At 44.7% G+C, this 18170-nt stretch overlaps 1 protein-coding gene across 3 annotated transcripts in view; it reads right to left on the minus strand.

The window, feature by feature from the left end:
- The window catches only part of Dhx32 (DEAH-box helicase 32 (putative)), a 60845-nt gene that overhangs the window by 21515 nt on the left and 21160 nt on the right, over positions 1–18170 (minus strand). For 2 of the 3 annotated variants that reach the window (XM_021166201.2, XM_021166200.1), the window contains exons 2-3: positions 16232–16745; positions 5652–5845 (exon numbers count right to left, since the gene is read on the minus strand). In XM_021166201.2, the coding sequence (XP_021021860.1) occupies positions 5652–5845; positions 16232–16534 (497 nt within the window). In that variant the 5' untranslated portion in view covers positions 16535–16745. Of the gene's footprint in view, positions 1–5651; positions 5846–16231; positions 16746–16852; positions 17097–18170 lie in introns of those variants that run through there. The other variant, XM_029479342.1, reaches the window with a different exon arrangement.

Raw genomic sequence — 18170 nt, forward strand, 5'->3', positions numbered from 1 at the left:
AAAATACGTAATAAAAAAAAATTAAAAAAAAGAAAGAAGTTGCTACACAGTAATCATCAGCTTGGAGTACTTGTGCAAACCGGCTACCACGCCTGATGGAGCAGGGAGGGGATTAGTGACTTAGTTTATTTGTCTGAGATGCTGGTCTCAAATTCAAAATCTTCCAGCGTCAGCCCCCTTCACTGGTGATTTAATGGACTCCCCCTGCCCAGGGGCCTTTGAGATATTAAAAAAAAAAAATTAAAGGCTCCATGGTAATCATCTACTACCATCAAGACTTCTTTCTGATACTGTGTGTATACGCATACAGCTTACTGTTTGAAGAGGAAGTTTTATGAATTCTCCACCTCTCCCAGCACTTAAGACTGAGGATCTTGGATGGGTCTGCTGGCAATGTTGACCCTTGGCTGACATTTAGCTTGGATTTGGACTTGCCCCAAGCTGACAGAGGTGGCTTTATCAGCCTAGGGGTCATGTAAACACGTGCTTTCTTTCCTTTGAGGAGACCCTCTTCACAGCTCACTTGGCTGGCTCTGCTCCCGATCTGCTTCACTATGATAAGCTTCAGTTGTGAGGCGACAGTTCTGAATACGGTGAAGCTCTCAGACAAATGAAACCTGATGGAACTGGGGACCCTGACCCAGTGGGGACTCCAACTTAGTGCTTAATACCCTTTCAGGGAGGACCGAGAGAATGGAAGCAAGTGTTTCCTTTTAGTTCCTAGTTTGGGCCCTGGGCCAATACATACATTTCTTACGTAATCTTCAGAGTAAATCCAAGGGAAGGTGTTGCCCCTCCTATTTATAAGTGCAGAAAATGGGCCAGCAGTTTAAGGAACCTAGCAAGGGCCCCAAAGGTAGGGGCAAGGTTCCATTTTCTGTCTTGTTTTGCTTTGTTTTGCTTGGTTGGTTTTTGAGACATGGTCTCACTATGTAGATATGGCTTGCCTGGAACTTACAATGTAGCCCAGGTTAACCTCAAACTTCCTATTACACACAAGAATTAAAGGCACACACCACCATACCCAGCTCAGGGTTAAGATGTGAACCAAATGATTTATCATATTTGAAGCTGTTATCAAATCAGAGAGTACTTCCTCAGGCACCAGGGTTTGGATAGTGAGGTTTTAGATTTGTCCTTCCTTTCCGAGAAAGCTTCACTCTCTGCCTTCCTGTTCATATAGACTCATCCTGTGTCTTACCAAGTGAGCAGTATCAAATTGTGGATCATTCCTCAGTGGTCAAACCTAAGAGTGAAGCTTTTCTGAGTGCAATATTATTGCATTTCATGCAAGATGCAGACAAATGCATCCAAAATCTAGCTTTCCAGGCATCTTCTGCCAAGGTTAACTAGGACACAAAGACTAAGCTACCGTTGCCCTATTTCAAAGCAAATTATGTTCATGTCAGCTCCTTTCATGTCACAAATACAGCCTTGTTCCTCTTCAGCAAAACTCAGCTGAGTAACCATCTCGTCAGCACTCAGCTTCCTCAAAGCCATGCTTCCTATAAAGTGGAGGAGGCACGAGTTACGTAAATATATCCACCCTTGGTTCAAAGGAGAGAGATCAGCGGCCTATTTAAAACTCAGCTAAATTCAGCGTGATGATGCAATTCTCCCCCACCCCCCACTCCCACACGACTCACCTCCCCTCCACCCCATCCTATAACCCTGGCTGGGCTGGAGCTCACTATGTAGACTCTCCTGGCCTCAGAGATCCACCTACCTCTGCCTCTGGCGTTCTGGGATTAAAAGTGTATTCCACCAAGCCTGGCAAGGTTCATTTCTCAGTTTCACATTAGTAAGATTCCACATGAACCATGCTTTAAAAATGTTGTCGTGGTAACTACATAGATATGCTGTTGGTGTGATAGGCAATGTAACACAGCACCTTACATTGTTTTAATACATTATTTTAATAACATTAAAAAGTTGTATTAATATTTTTATCTTCAGAAAACTTTCTCTCTCTCTCTTTTTTTAAGAAATGTTTTATACTGAGTTTGACCCTAATGAAAACTGGAAACTCTTCAGTTCTGAAAACTGAACAAGTTTAAGAGCCACACCCAGTGCACAGGAGACCCAGTGCACAGGAGACCCAGTGCACAGGAGACCCAGTGCACAGGAGACCCAGTGCACAGGAGACCCAGTGCACAGGAGATCCAGTGCACAGGAGACCCGATGAATAGGAGACCTACTGCACAGGAGATCTACTACATGGGAGCCCTGATGCACAAGAGACTATGGAATATAGAGAAGAAAGCACTTTCACGTATGCAGTATTTAGGTGTCTACCCTCTGGAAAAAAGGGTAGAAAAAAGCTTAAAGAGCTAAACTGTTTTTGGGTTTTTTTTTTTTTAATATTTATTTTAAGATTTATTTATTTATTTTATTATGTGAGTACACTGTTGCTGTCTTCAGAAACACCAGAAGAGGGCATCAGATCTCATTACAGATGGTTGTAAGCCACCTGTGGTTGCTGGGAATTGAACTCAGGTCCTCTGGAAGAGCAGTCAGTGTTCTTAACCTCTGAGCCATCTCTCCAGCCTGCTAAACTGTGTTTTTTTTTTAAAAAATATTTATTTATTTATTTATTTATTTATTTATTTATTATATACACTGTAGCTGTCTTCAGACACTCTAGAAGAGGGCATCAGATTTTGTTATAGATGGTTATGAGCCACCATGTGGTTGCTGGGATTTGAACTCAGGACCTTTGGAAGAGCAGTCGGCGCTCTTACCTGCTGAACCATCTCACCAGCCCCTAAACTGTGTTTTTTAATATAATTTAAAAAGCAAAAGGAAGGAAGGCAGGCAGGCAATGTTACCTCTATCAGGTATCTATGATATGCCCAGTAGGGTTGCAAAGAAAACAAAAAAGATAAAACTGAATATAGAATACTAGCTTCTCTAATTAGTAATGACCTTTAAAGATTCTGACTGAGGGCTGGCAAAGCAGCTCAGTGGTAGAGCACTTGCCCAGCATGTGTAAGGCCCGGGCCCATTAAGAAACATCTGTGGTGTAGATTACCATTCAACCTGAGGGCACTCAAAATCATAGCCAGCACACCTCTGCAGGAAAACAAACTGGTTCTGGTAAAAATTCTAAAGATTTAATTACATTTAATTATAATCATAAACTAGCCACCACCCACACTACGCTTCAGGCCTACCTACTTGGCATTTACTCCTTACAGTGCCCCTCTGAACAGCCATTGGTTTTCTGGATGAGGAGACCTGAATATAGAGAGCTCTGGGTGGGAACCTATGCAGAGTCCCTGCTAGACACTGGCTGTATACCCACAAGGCATCCTAGGAAGATAGCATTCTGAGAGAAAAGTAGGGGTTTTCTTTATTTACTGTAAGGGCTTTTGAATCTTTGGGCCACCTTCAGGACCAGACCCTTCCCGTGTCCTGCTAACCAGTCTTACAGTGATGAGAGGGAAAGGCAGTCTGAGCAGCAGAGACTAGAACTTGCAGCAGCCAGAACACTCCGTCTACATGAGCAACAGCTTACCCCAAGCCTCAGGGCTCCCACTCAGAGTCAACACTAACACAGAAACACAGTCCCTTCCTCTGCCTGACAGAATCCAGAGTTTAAAATAATCTTATTACAGTCAAGTCCAAAACATACAAATGTTTAAAAAGTATGTCCTGCTACACTCTTACAATGATAGTATATCCCAGGATAAATATTTTCATGACTTTCTCAATAATAATAATAAACTATTATTAAACTATGATTCTACATTCATTAACATAAAAACCGTTACATCTAAGAGTTCTTTCCAAAGTCTAGATATATTGATTGCAGAACTTAGTTGAAGCTATTAAACAATTAAAACAGACATTTCAAAGGCCACTTCAAAGAATGAAAAATAAAATGGAGGGACAGTGGGGAGGGTGAGGCAAGAGGACTAAGAGCTTTGGACCAGCCTTGGCTACAGAATGAGACTTTTGTCAACACCCTTCCTAAGTCAAAAATAGTGACTGAAAATGCTAAGCTTAAGCACTCTCTCTCTCCCTTTGTTTCTTTTGTCCTGTGTAACCAATTTCCAACTGGTTTGTGAGTCCCTAAGAGACAAGGAAGGGGTGCTTTTCTTTTGTATGTGACCTGTATATAGTGGTAGTTTACAAGCACGTATACACCCAATAGTTGCATACACTGTGAATTTTTACAAAGGTAAGACACCCTGTAGAACCTTATTAGGCCCAGGCATTCCTGGCCTGAACATTCCCCATGGCTGGACACTTGCTTCTAACAGTGAGTCACAAGGGCGCTCTGGACGGCCTTCAGAGGCTGGGCCAGGGCAGTACTCCCTCCTCCTCCCACCAAGTCAGGGAGCATCCTCCACAGGACAAGCATATCAGACGCGGGGAGAGCAGTGTGCAGAACACCATCCCTGCCCTGTAATTTTGAAGCAGCGCTAATCAACACGAGTGCCACACACCAGCATGCACATGAGTGGGCTAAGGGCGTGCAGATATTCTGGCCCTGAGGTCGGTATATTCCCATCTCTTGAACTCCTAGAGGGGAAGACAGTGTCCAGGGCCCCTGAAGCCATCGGGTGGTCACCTCTGGCTGTAAGCTGCTTTGGCCACTCCTTGCAGAGCGGGATAGGCACAGGCACTGTCTGTCTATGAGGGAGACAGAACACTGTTCAGAGAAGCCCTGGCCGTGCGAAGTTGCTTTTCTAGCTCTTCCCTTCAGTCCTCTCTGCATCTCTCTCCTGCTCTGGAGCCAGCCCTCGGAGGCCTCTGATAGGCAGTTAACACAAGCACCTGATACCATAACGTACTGCGGCCTCAAAGACAGCCCAGCCCACAGGACCAGGGGAGCCCTCCTGGTGCAGGTGACCCTTGCACTGAGTTCTGAGGGACTAGAAAGAACTGGCCAACTCCAGAAGAAGCGACGATGAACAGGACAAGAGCAGTGATGGGTGGAGTGAGAACGTCTGTTTCTTTAAGAACCCCGTTATGTGAGTACGTGTGTTTATGTGAGTACGTGTGTTTATGTGAGTACGTGTGTTTATGTGAGTACGTGTGTTTGTTTTAATCCCAGGTGTGGGATATGGGCTGCTTTAGTGTCCACAGAGGCTAACCAGGATGCTCTCGTGCTCTAGGAGGGGCATGGTTTTGCCAGCTGCAGACAGTTTACGTTTGGAATTCTGGGGATGCCCAAGAATGTGTAAATGTGAGAACTAGAGAGGGCGGTGGAGGCTGCTGCTTTTGCAGGTCAGAGATATTCTGATGACTAAAATTGGACTTGCCCCTGGGAACTCGATGCACCTAGTCAACAGGAAGCACTCTAAAGAAGTCTATGTCCCATCTGCCCTCTAACCGCCCTTCTGGACTCACTAGGAGGCACAGCTCTCTATGTACAAGATGGAAGGTCTTGGGTGAAACTAACAAGTTGTAATTTTCCCCCTGAGGATTATAATCACAGAAGTTTAGACAAGAGACAACGGAGGATACCAGGGAGGGAAAACAAGGGAGGGTTGTGTGTCAGGCTAGAGAGGGCCGTCATTACACCAGGCGTGCTGGACATGCAGAAGGCCAGACCAACGCTCTGAGGATTGCAGAACCCAAGCCAAGAAAGAAGCACCTAGGCTGCAGCGATGCAGCGGTGCAGCGAGCGTCTGCATACCAACCTCAGGATTGTTTCAGTGGTGCAGCAGTTCTCAAAAGGAATCACATAGCCGACCTCGTGCCCAATATTCACGTCCATCTCGTCGGCCACCCGCAGGGCCAGCTGCACGGCTGTCTGTTTGTGGGCCTGGGTGCATATCACGCCCCCGTGCTGGTAATGGATGGAAAGGCAATATTCAGCACACCACTGAGGGACCTGTGACAGGGAAAAAGGACACAGGATCAGCCCTGCTAGGAAAGCCAGACAAGCTCAAAACACGGAGGAGCAGCTCTTTCTCGGGGCTGCCTTCATGTTCTCTAAGATCTTTTTCTTTCACCAACCCAGCAGATGATGCCAGGAACAGTATTAATCCTTACTTAGTAGAGCTCTGAGCAATAGAGACTGTGACTTTAATCGCTAATAAATGAAGTTAAGAGCATACAGGTATTATCATAAAATGGAAACCATTACGTTTTGACTTTGACTCACAGATTTTAAAAAGGCAGTTAAGGACATGAAAAAAATTAAACCTATGCCTCTTAAAATTGTTTAGATTTGTTTATGTATGTTGAGTATGTTGCTCATGTCTGTGCACCATATGCATGCAGTGCCCTCAGAGGCCAGGAAGGAGTCGGATCTCTGAGAACTAGAGACATCTATGGTATAGAACTCAGGCCCTCTCCAGTGCAGTAAGCGCTCTTATCTGATGAGCAGTCCCTCAGTTCCAACCTATGCCAGTTCTGAGAGACTCATGTAGTCACAAATTATTTTTCCTAGTAATAAGAAGGCCCCATCAAAACTACAACATTGTATGAGTTATTATGTTTTAAAGAATGTAATATTAAATAGCATTTAAATACAAAATAACCACCCAAAATTAAAGCATTTAAATTCATGCAATTATAACAATACCCAAATTAGCCTGCTTAACATGGATCTACTAATGAAAGCTAAAATATTTTGTCAGTTTATTATCTTGATGTAATTAAAAATTAACCTAGTGAGACAAGCAACTTATCTAGAGTCAATTTCCAGCAAAGCTGCCCTTCAGCCATTTTATTTTTGAAATCCTTTTATGTAAAATGTGTTATACAGCTGGAGAGATGGTTCAGTAGTTAAAAGCACTGGCTGCTCTTCCAGAGGACCTGGGTTTGATTCCCAGAGTGGTTCACAACTGTCCCTAGTTCTAGTTCCAGTTCCAGGAGAATCTGGTGCCCTCCTCTGACTTCTATGGGCACCAGACATACATGTGGTGCAGAAACATGCACACAGGCAACATCTCCCTCATACAGGCACACCACACGCACACAGAACACACACACAGAGAACACTACACACACACACATATAATAATAATAATAAATAGGGGCTGGTTAAGAGCACTAACTGTTCATCCAGAGTTAATCAAGCAAAACAATGTCATACTTTTCCAGAAATATTTAAAATTTCTATGATCCTAGTCTATCTTGAATTGTTTCAAAATCACTGGCCTAAATAGAAATTCACATAAAATTCTGTTTCCTTCGTTCTTTGGGGTAATGGTTAAAACCTTCATGGACACCCTGATAGGACTTAAAAATCTCCCCAAGGGCCTGTCTGTGAGGGTATTCCAGAAAGGCTTGGTGGAGGAGGGAAGACTCAAGTGTGTGTAGAATATCATGCTATAGACTGGAGTCCTAAACTGAATACAAAGGAAAAGGGGGGCCAGATGCCCTTCACTCCATGGGTGGCATGCATGCTGTGCTGCACGAGGACATGGGAGACATGCATGCTGTGCTGCATGAGGACATGGGAGACATGCATGCCGTGCTGCACGAGGACATGGGAGACATGCATGCCGTGCTGCACGAGGACATGGGAGACATGCATGCCGTGCTGCACGAGGACATGGGAGACATGCATGCTGTGCTGCACGAGGACATGGGAGACATGCATGCTGTGCTGCACGAGGACTCAGGTGGCATGCATGCTGTGCTGCATGAGGACCTGCGTTCATGTCCAGCACTGATATGAAAAAAGACCCCTCTGTAATCCCAGCTCTGGAGGCAGAGGCAGGCAGATCTCAGGGCTCACCGGCCTGTCTGAATCAGCAAGCTCCAGGTGACTGGGAAAGGTCAGTCCACAGGGCAGATAGAACACTCAGTGGAGGAGGGAACACATGCTTGCTTCGCTCAGAGTGCAGATGTTTACTTAGCAACCAAATTCACAGCCCAGCAAAAACCACAGCTAATTACAGAGCCTGGAAGACGTGACCCTTACATGTGGATAATAACAGTCAGCCTTGAAACTGCAGGCTGCAATGTTCTCTCTCTGGACAAAACAGGGAGGAGTTCCTGTGTTAGACTGCCTACCCTCATGGTCTCATTATTCTAGGCTAGCAGTTCTCAATGTGTGAAGGTTATAATCCCTTTGCGGGGTGTGTGTGTGTGTGTGTGTGTGTGTGTGTCAAACAACCCTTTCACTGGGGTCACCTAGGATTGTGGGAAAACATAGATATTATGATTCATAACAGTAGCAAACTTACAGCTACAAAGTAGTAAAATAATTTTATGATCGGGTCACCACAACACGAGGAACTGTATTAAAGTGTCACGGCATTGGGAAGGTTGAGAACCACTGTTCTATGCAAACCAGGGGCCGTTCTGGTCAATCCTTGACAAATGTCAGGTACTGCTGAAAAGAGGAGGAGTCAGGCTGGAGAGGTTCTCAGTGGTTAAGAGCTCTTCCAGGTCCTGAGTTCATTTCTCAGCACCCACGTGGAGGCTCACAACCATCTGTAGTAGAATCTGATTCCCTCTTCTGGTGTGCATGAAAACAGAGCATACACACACACACACACACACACACACACACACACAATAATAAATACATCTTAAAAAGCCAATAAAATATTTAAAATATTAAAACAAAAAGTCAGAAAAAGCAAGAAGTCTGACCATTTCATAACATCATGGGACAGAGGAGCACTTTCCAAGAGAGCGTGGCTCTGAACCTCTGCACTGGCGAACACACACTCGCCCAGCAATCCTCAATGGGGGCTTTTCAGAGTCCCCAAAGGACCCTTACTCTGGCTGTCTCCCAGTCACCTGCTGAACAGAGCTCTCAGTCCTGCACTTTCTCTTCGGAAGTTCTTTCCCCACCAGAATGTCCTACTTAGGGCAGAGGAGGTAGCGTTACTACCTACTAATCACAGCACTACTGACTGATGCTCTCTCCCAGTACAAATTCAGGAGAGAAGCAGAAGGAATCCAGTTCCCATGCTTGACAGCATAGCACATACAAGAAAGCAGGCTGTGGGATTCTGGGAGACTTAAGGTCAGCTGCTCAGATCTCTTACAAGAACCCACCAGCCAGATTCAGTTCAGAACTTAGAGCAGCAGCATTGTGAATTGCCTTGTCGTAGCCAATCTGGCAAGACAACTTCCACAACAGCAGTCCTGGTGTGGGAGCTGTCTTGTCCTATCTGTCAACTGCTACAGACAGCTTATGCCCATCAACACTGGAAAAGAAGCAAGAAGCCCCCTGTGAGAGCAAATGAGCACTACTCTATGGAACTCTTCCTGGCCCCCAGACCCTCAAGCCCTTGTTGATATCTCTGGCCTGTGTAGGAACATCCCCTTCCATGTCTTCTAGAATCCCAGCAATCTCTTCCATACCAAGATATCCACAGATTTCCCCCCCCCCAAAGGAGTCCTAAGAATTAGCAATCTACCCAAAGATGGGACTCTCTCCACATGATCCCTGCAGAGGGGCTATGGAGTTGACGCCCAAGGCACCTCCCTCTGCCTGGTATCCAGTCAGAGTACTTCACCATGAACGAGTCATACAAATCCCACATGTTTGGCTTTGGGTATACATAGGTCAAGTCGATCAGCACAGAATGGCAGATAAGGATGCCCAGCCAAGACTGGAGGGAGACATTTACCACCACCAGGGTCTTAATCTCAGCTGTTTGTGCTCAGTCATGGACTGCAGAGGGCCATGCAGGAGGAACTGCAAATGGCTTTAGAACTCATGCAGTGCAGTCCACAGGTTGCCATGGCCACATGGGTGGGCAACCCCAAGGTCTAGGTGTCCTGATGACTTCATGCTGTTATAGAGTTCTCTGATTGCTGCCCTCACATTCCTCTTAATCTAAGAATTGTATGAAAACTTTAAGGAGGCTTCAAGTTCCTCACTGGTCAGGATCTCTAGCATTCACAATACTAATGCTTGATCTCTTTCAGGCATTGCTGCTGGAGCAGATTACAATTCTATCACCACCCTAGAGAAGAACTTAGAGATGGAGATTGTCAGCAATGACTACCACCCTTAGAAACCATCTGGAAAAATAAAATTGTTTAATGGAACTAGGCTGAGATGTTTTTACTACTGGCTCTGATGTAAAAAATCTTAGGGAACAATATGAAGTTGAGAAAGGCACACTTTTATTAATTAAGCTAGGGGCCCTTTAAGGTCAGGGAACAAGAATGACGGCAGCACGCAGCATGGCTCTCACTGAGGCTGGACAGGTGGTGACTGATTTCTTGTACTCACTTTTCCCTCAGCTTCCTGGTATGATTTATTAAGAATTGCTGACGAGTAGGCATACATTTTGAGGATTTAAGGTAGATATGACTGATATTTATATAAAAACTTAGATCTGTGATTCTTTTAAGATTCTTACAAGATTACTTCTAAAGATAAATAATAATTACTTCTTCCTTTGTAACGGCAGATTGCTGCCTGCCAGTAAGAGAAGCGGGCTGAGAAAACTCCCTTGCTTGCTTACACTTTGTTAATCTATAACAAGTTGCTTGGTTACGAATATATGTGGGGATTTTTTAGAATAATTTGTTTTCTTTACCTGTACTATGTAATGTTATTTCTTGTAAAGGTATTGGAAAACACATTTTTAAATAATCATTCATTAGAAGAAAACTAAAATGTAATCATATTATAATTATATACTGCTTGAAAGATTTTTTTTTGATATATAAGGTATGGAAGAAAGAATTAAGTATGGGGGCTGGTGAGATGGCTCAGTGGTTAAGAGCACTGACTGCTCTTCCAAAGGTCCTGAGTTCAGATCCCAGCAACCACATGGTGGCTCACAACCACCTATAATGAGATCTGACGCCCTCTTCTGGTGCATCTGAAGACAGCTACAGTATACTTATTTATAATAATAAATAAATCTTTGGGCCAGATCGAGGATCAAGGAGGGGCTGAGTGAGGGGTGGTTCTAAACTGAATTCCTAACAACCACATGACGGCTCACAACCATCTGTACAACTACAGTGTACTCACATACATAAAATAAATAAATAAATCTTTAAAAAAGAAAGAATGAATAAAGTATGGTGTGGCTGGAACATTGCTTCTCCCACCCATCAAGTATGTGTACATGTATAAAATCTGTGCAAATGGGGGGTTGGAACATTGTTCCTTCCATCCACCAATTATGTGTATTTATGTATGCATGTGTGAAATACTTGGAGCCTGTTTGCTGGAGCTTGCTCTAAGCATTCTATGTGTGAATATGCATGTGTCTGTCTGTCTGTCTGTCTATTTGTATGTATATGTGTATACAAGCAGTGACCCCCTACAAGTGCCTGCCTCAGTTTACCCACCACATGGAGGCCAAAGCCAGTCATTGGCAGCTGTCCCTTTTGACTCGTGGGAGATTAGGGTAAAAGCTAGAAAAGACACAGTAGGTGGTTCTAGAAATGCTTCTCTGCCCTTCTGGCTTTCGTCATGAGACTACCCTGAAACGTACTAGGAAAAGTCGCCTCAGACAGATGGGAAGCTGTCTTTCTCCTTCCCAGGGCAGTTGCCAAACAGTCCTAGAGCATCTGCACCAGAAGAGAGGGCAGTTTTAGATCGTTGGCTCTGAGGATAGGTTTTTCTTTGAAAGACTTAAAACTATGGGGAATAAGAAAAGTCTTGGAAGCAAAGCAGATTAGTTGCATACTTTAGAAAACAAGAAATTAATATGCCCATTTTCTCCTTATTTGAATACAGTTTGATCTCTCTAAACCAGAAAGACACTGACTTCCTACTTAACAGAACAAAAGTACAGCTTACTAAAATGATTAAGAAGTTTAAAATGCTGGGCAGTGGTGGCGCACGCCTTTAATCCCAGCACTTGGGAGGCAGAGGCAGGAGGATTTCTGAGTTCGAGGTCAGCCTGGTCTACAAAGTGAGTTCCAGGACAGCCAGGGCTATACAGAGAAACCCTGTCTCGAAAAAACAAACAAACAAACAAACCCCCAAAACCCCAGAAAGTTTAAAATGGTGCTATCCCAGCACTTAGGATCAGAAGTTCAAGGTCATTTGTGGCTGTCTACATAGTAAACTTGGAACCAGGCTGGGATACTTTGAGAAGTTATCTCAAACAAACAAAACTTTAAAGTGACAAAAGAAAGCATAACTGTACCCAGTTATAACAACTGTTACACATTTACAGAATATATAGTACTTCTCGTTTGTAACGGTCACAAATCCCTAAAGAAGGAACAGGAGCAGCAAGTCTGAAATGACAGGAACGGGGAGAGTGGACACGGAAAGGGAGATATAAACAAAGAGGGTGGTGTTGCTGGGAGAAGGGTGTTATAGAAACTGGGAAGGCCACAGTGAGACCAGTGCCGAGCTGGTTGGAGCCAACGGTGCGAGCGGATCCTGACAGAGGGAGATAAATATCAAAGACGAACAAACAGAAATACACACAAGTACACAGAGACAGAGAAACGCCCAGAGTAAGATGGAGTTAGGACAAACTGTGGACCCATGCAGGCAGACGAACTGATGGGGATACGTGTAAATCATACCTCCTTGCTCTCCCTACCGGGAAGAGCCAGAAACAGGAGAAGCCAATGGCCAACAGGCACATCTGCTGTCCAGGTCTCTGTTTCCAAACGCAGCTATCTGCTAAGGAAATGAGGGCTCCTCGAGAAGTATGTCAGCTTCCTAGGCTGGGACATCTTACCATCACAGGTGAGGGGCAAGGGCAGGGCCTGCCACAGCAGGACAAACTGAGCAACACAAAAGGTTTATTAATAATAACTCACACAGAACAGACTCCTGTCTCAAAAAGTAAAAAAATAAAATAAAATAAACCACAGAGAACGGAGTAAATAAATTATTAAAAAAAAGAAAGCTAAGCCAGGCGCTGTGACTCACACTTATAACCCCAGCATCTAGGAGGCTGAGGGGAGAGTTCAAGGTGAATGTGGGGTACAGAATAAGACCTAGTCTCAAAATAATTAAAAAAGTGTTTTTAATCATAAGGCTAAACATGATGGCACATGCTTTTAATTCCAGCAGGTAGGAAGCAGGAGGATGTCTGTGAGTTCAAGGTCATCCTGGTCTACTTATCAAGTTCCAGGGCAGCCAGACTACAGACATAGAGAGACTCTGTCTCAAAATAAAATGAAATAAATAAGAAACCAAGAGCTGACTCTTCAGGAATCTGAGACAGTTAACTTGAAGGCAGAATTAGAAAGAACACTGATCTCTGCCACCAGGCATGTCAGAAATAGGGGGCCAGTGTCAAGATGCCACCAGTGCAAAGTGGCCATCCCAAAGTGTGACAAGGGGTGGACTTCAGTCTATGAAACCATGAGGGGAAACATCAGCTTTAGCCCTGAGACCCAGGCAGGTGCCATCTCTCTATGTAATCACATTCAACATCAGCAGCCCAGAGGAGGGCTGCTGCTCCTCCTGACAGCAGGCAGAGCGAGCTCCAGTGCAGCCCTCTTGCCACAGGTACAGCCCGAACCCACCCATGACACCTCCGGTCAGAACTCAGTGTGCCCTGAAAATGCCAAGGTCATAAGGGACAGAGGAGACACTGTTTCAAACTAAAGGAGTTTTAAATGACAGTGAGATATAACATAATTCTGGATTCATTTTGGAGGATGATTTCAATGTTTTTATGATATCCCATCTAGAAAATATGAATGCCCAGAAGCCAGGAAAAAGCAAGACACCAACATTACCTCCCTTTTTCTGATCCTTATTGTTATGCTGAGAGAAGGGCATCACATCACCTCCTCCCTCCTCCCCATGACGGAGTTTGTTCTGTAGCCCACACTGGCCTGCAACTGCTCACCCTCCTGCCTCGGCCTATCAAGTACTTTATTCCCAGTTTGCTTCAAGACATGGTCTCCCTACGTAGTTCTGGTTGTCCTGGAACTCACTATGAAGACCAGGCCTGACTCAACTGAGAGATCCACCTGCCTCTGCTTCATAGTGCTGGGATTAAAGGTGTGCGCTACCTTACCTCAGTGTAGTCTAAAAGGATAAGGGCTAAAGAGATGGCTCAGGCTACAGACAGCTTGCTGCTCTTTCAGGGGATCAGAGCTTGGTTCCCACACTCACACCGGGCAGCTCACAACCACCTATAATTTCTCTTTGGCCTCTAAGAGTGCGGGCACACGCGCACACACACACATAAATAAAAATAAATAGCCAGGTGTAGTGGCGCACACCTTTAATCACAGCACTCAGGAGGCAGAGACAGATGAATCTGTGAATTCAAGACCAGAATAGTTTACATAGTAAGTCTGTGGCCAGCCAGGGTTGCATAAAGAAACCCTGTCTCAAAAAACCACACACACAAGCCGGGCGTGGTGGTGCACACCTTTAATCCCAGCACTTGGGAGGCAGAGGCAGAGGCAGGCAGATTTCTGAGTTCGAGGTCAGCCTGGTCTACAAAGTGAGTTCCAGGACAGCCAGGGCTATACAGAGAAACCCTGTCTCAAACAAAACAAAACAAAACAAAACAAAACAAAAAACCCAATACCACACACACACACACACACACACACACACACACACACACACACACACAAACCTTTAAAAGTTTTGGAACAAAAACTACATTATCTTTTTAGTATGCTAGAAATCAAACCTAGGCCTCAGGCATTTTTGGAAAGTGCTCTGCTTTGAGGCCACAGTCCTAGCTACTACATTCATCCTTTAAACACATCCTTTAAAAGACGTGTGTGAGGGGAGAGAACGCTGAATCAAACTATCTTTGTGGAATCAGGAGACAGCTGTGGAAAACATCTGTACTATTACTGAAATTTCTTTCTCAATCTGAAATAAACACACACACACACACACACACACACACACAAGGTTTTAAAAAGATAACCGAAAATAAAGTTTCATTTGTCCACAGAAACCAGAAAAAATATCTACTTAGTTCTTATAATAAATTACAGTAAATTGATATAAAAATAACTCACCAGAGTGAATACCACTGGCAGTTATAAACCAGATAGAAACCATCGGAGCCCAGCCCTCCTTCCTCCAAAGCACATGTAGGGGGAGTTGGAAGAGACAGGCACAGGGTGAGTGTTCTTTTTCAACCTACTCAGGAGACATGCAACCTGAGCCAACACATTGTCAGAGGCTTCCAGACCACAGTTCTGTCATCTGAAAAACCTCTGTGCTCTCTTACCAGATAATCTCTGTGGTCTAATTATTTCATTATAAGAGTCTACAATGTAAAACACAGACCTCAGATAAGTCAAAAGTTGAAGTTCAAACACAGCAAACTGGGCAGGAAGTATTGAGTAACTGTCTATCTTTGGTGCTCAGGACCCGTCCCCATTACAATCGTACTTGCACAAAAGCACTGCCTTCTGCCGAGTTCATAAATCCTCCTTGGCTCACATCAATAGTGGAAACATTTATATTCCTAAATTTATCTTTTTAGTATGCTAGAAATCGAACCTAGGCCTCAGGCATTTTTGGCAAGTGCTCTGCCGTGAGGGCACAGTCCTAGCTACTACAACCATCCTTTAACAGACCTAGGTCTTTCCTCTCTATGTAGTCCCAGACCAGGATCGTATCAGCCCATTTTGTTATTTCTTACTGCAAGGCAAATAAGGATTTCTGCAGGGCATGGTGACACACACTCATAATCCCAGCACTGGCTGGTAGAAGCAGGGAGATCAGGCAGTCAAGGGCAGCCTGGGCTACAAGAGACCTTTTCTCCAAAATAAACAAATGAAGTACAAGAGGAAAATAAATTTCCTGTGTATTTGGTTTCTGAACTTCATACAGAAGAACAGCCCTGAAGAAGAGATGGCACAGCAGTTAAGAGGATGCCCTTAGAGGCCTGGGTTTAGTTTGAGGCACCCATATGGTGGCTCCCAAATGTCCTCAACTCCAGTTCTAGGGGAGCTGGCACCCTCTTCTGGTCTCCTTGGGTACCAGGCACACATGGTGCACAGACATATAGTAGGCCAAACACTTATAAACATAAATAAAATAAAATAAAATAAAAACCTTTAAAAAGGGCGGGGGAAAAAAAGGCAAGAACAGTCAGGTGTCTTGATTAACCCCATTGGCACGTAAACAAATATCAAGGATAATTCTCTAAAAACTGTTGGAGAGGTAACTCCTACTTCATCTTCTAAGACTTCATCTACAAATGAAATCACCTGACTTGTTATTCTAGGCTAATCTAGGTAAACTCCACACGGTTTCCTGTGTAGTAATAGGTAAGGTTGATTAAAAGGTCCCGGGCTGCTAATGTTCTTTTTGTTTGGTTGCAACATTTCACACAGGCAAAACCTCAAGGCCACAGGCCATCCTGTGGCTCCTCACCTGAGAGCTCTTGCCACACTTGGAGTCCCCTGACACCACCACAACCTGGTTTTGCAGCAGACTCTCCATGAAGGAGTACTTGTCTTTCCATATCGGAAGCTCTTCTCTCTCTTTCAAAAGTTTGTAATATCGCGAGGAATACGGCAAGCCGTCAAAGGGGTTCAGCTCCAGATCCTCGCAGGCCAGGACCCCTTCCTCGTCCCCATCACTGGAGTCTAGGGACTCGGGGAAATAGCGTTTCTCTGGAGAGGCGTTCGGATGGTCCAGTTCCTCTTCATCCATTTCTTCCCGCAGGGAGCTCATGCTGGTCACATTCCACAGTCCAGTCCTCCGATCAGCAGCCCATTGCAGAGAGGGTGTGAGGCCCGCTCACAAACTCAGCCAGGCTCCCAGGCCCAGGTCGGGAATCTCTGCAAGTTAATTCCTCAAACCCGTGTCCCTCGTTGCTGGGTTACCTTCGGTGCTGGCTCACTTCGGCGCTCTTGGTCTGTTACATGGCTTTCAATAAACCATGCTAAAAACAAACACATGAAAGATGAGTGTAAAATCGGGTAACATACAAGAAGTTAAAAACAGAAACCGTAGACACGCTCAAAGCAAACACTCAGCCTCTTCTATTACCTAAGCTACTGTCTGTCCTGGCTGCTGCCTGCTCCCGACCGGCTCTTACAGGAGCGCGCAGCTTTGGAAAACGATCCTCTCTGAGCCTGGTGCTCCTTCCCTGACCTCGGTCCAGGCCTCTGCTCACTGAGGCTGTGAATGGAAAGCAACAGGGAGCCTGATCGGAATTGTGAGGCTAATCAGTCACGTGGTCACCTAATCCCATGACAAAGAGCACGGACTTTATAAAGGGGAGAGCTGTGTCTGTCTGGAGAGTGGTCCCTAAACCCTGGTAAGTTTCCTATTACCCAGCATGCCTTGAGTGTAAAGGCCCATTTAAGAAACCTGACCTTCTACTTTTGCTCAAGCCGGTTTAGAAATGCCAGCAAGCTAAGTGAATATATTCTTTTTCCCCCCATCTTTTGCTAATATGGCCTTTGTTTAATTAAATCATAAGTCTCCAGTGTGCCTTCTGAGATTCCTAGGTGTGAACCCCAACCAGTCAGGGCCAAACTAATAAAAGATAACTTTTAATCTAGACAAAGATAGCTTGCCTAGGGAAAGGTAAGGTCTACACCAAGGACATAGTCTTTACATGTCAAGTGAGACATTTTTTTTTCCTCTTCTATCTCTAATTACTAGAGATTAACAGGGGAAAATAAGCCAATTAGTGCTGGGGAAAGTCCCTTCTCATAACAGCCAGGTGAAACTTAAAACAAAATAAAACAAACAACATGGAAAATGCAAGTTAAAAAAAAAAAGTCATAAAACAAGACTAACAGCGGTAACCTCCCACTCACTCTTCACAGTACTGTGCCACCGGAAGCCTACAGGACCAGCTTTCCACTGCTTCCTCAGCTGACCCTTATTAATAAGGAGGAAGAAAAGATCTGCCCGCTGGCCCAGTAGGTTCTGGGAAGCCAGTCACTCAAGAATCGTCTGTGGGCCCCAGGCAGGACACAGATACGTAGGGCAGAGGTATTCACGGGTGGGGGAACTGGACACTTCTCAGCTCTTAGTAGGTTCTGAAAAATGCATCCCATTTCCAAACTAAAATGGAATTACAGTATTGCATAATGCACACTTGGGATTACAGCGTGGACTCTCTTCCCTTCACAGCCCCTAGGGTGTGAGATGAGACTAACCAGACAGCAGCAGGAAACACAGCCAGACGCCAAGCAGGCAAACACTGACTTCAGCAGGTCTAAGAAGCAGACTCTGCTAGGGAGCGAAGGTTCAGCCTCCCGCTCACATTTTCTTCTGTTCTAATGAGAATCACATCTCAGAGTTCACCGTTGTAGTCCTTGTAAGTTAAGCTGCTATTACGCCGCATCCCTGA

Source organism: Mus caroli, chromosome 7 (assembly GCF_900094665.2).
Source record: "Mus caroli chromosome 7, CAROLI_EIJ_v1.1, whole genome shotgun sequence".
Lineage (NCBI taxonomy): Eukaryota > Metazoa > Chordata > Mammalia > Rodentia > Muridae > Mus > Mus caroli.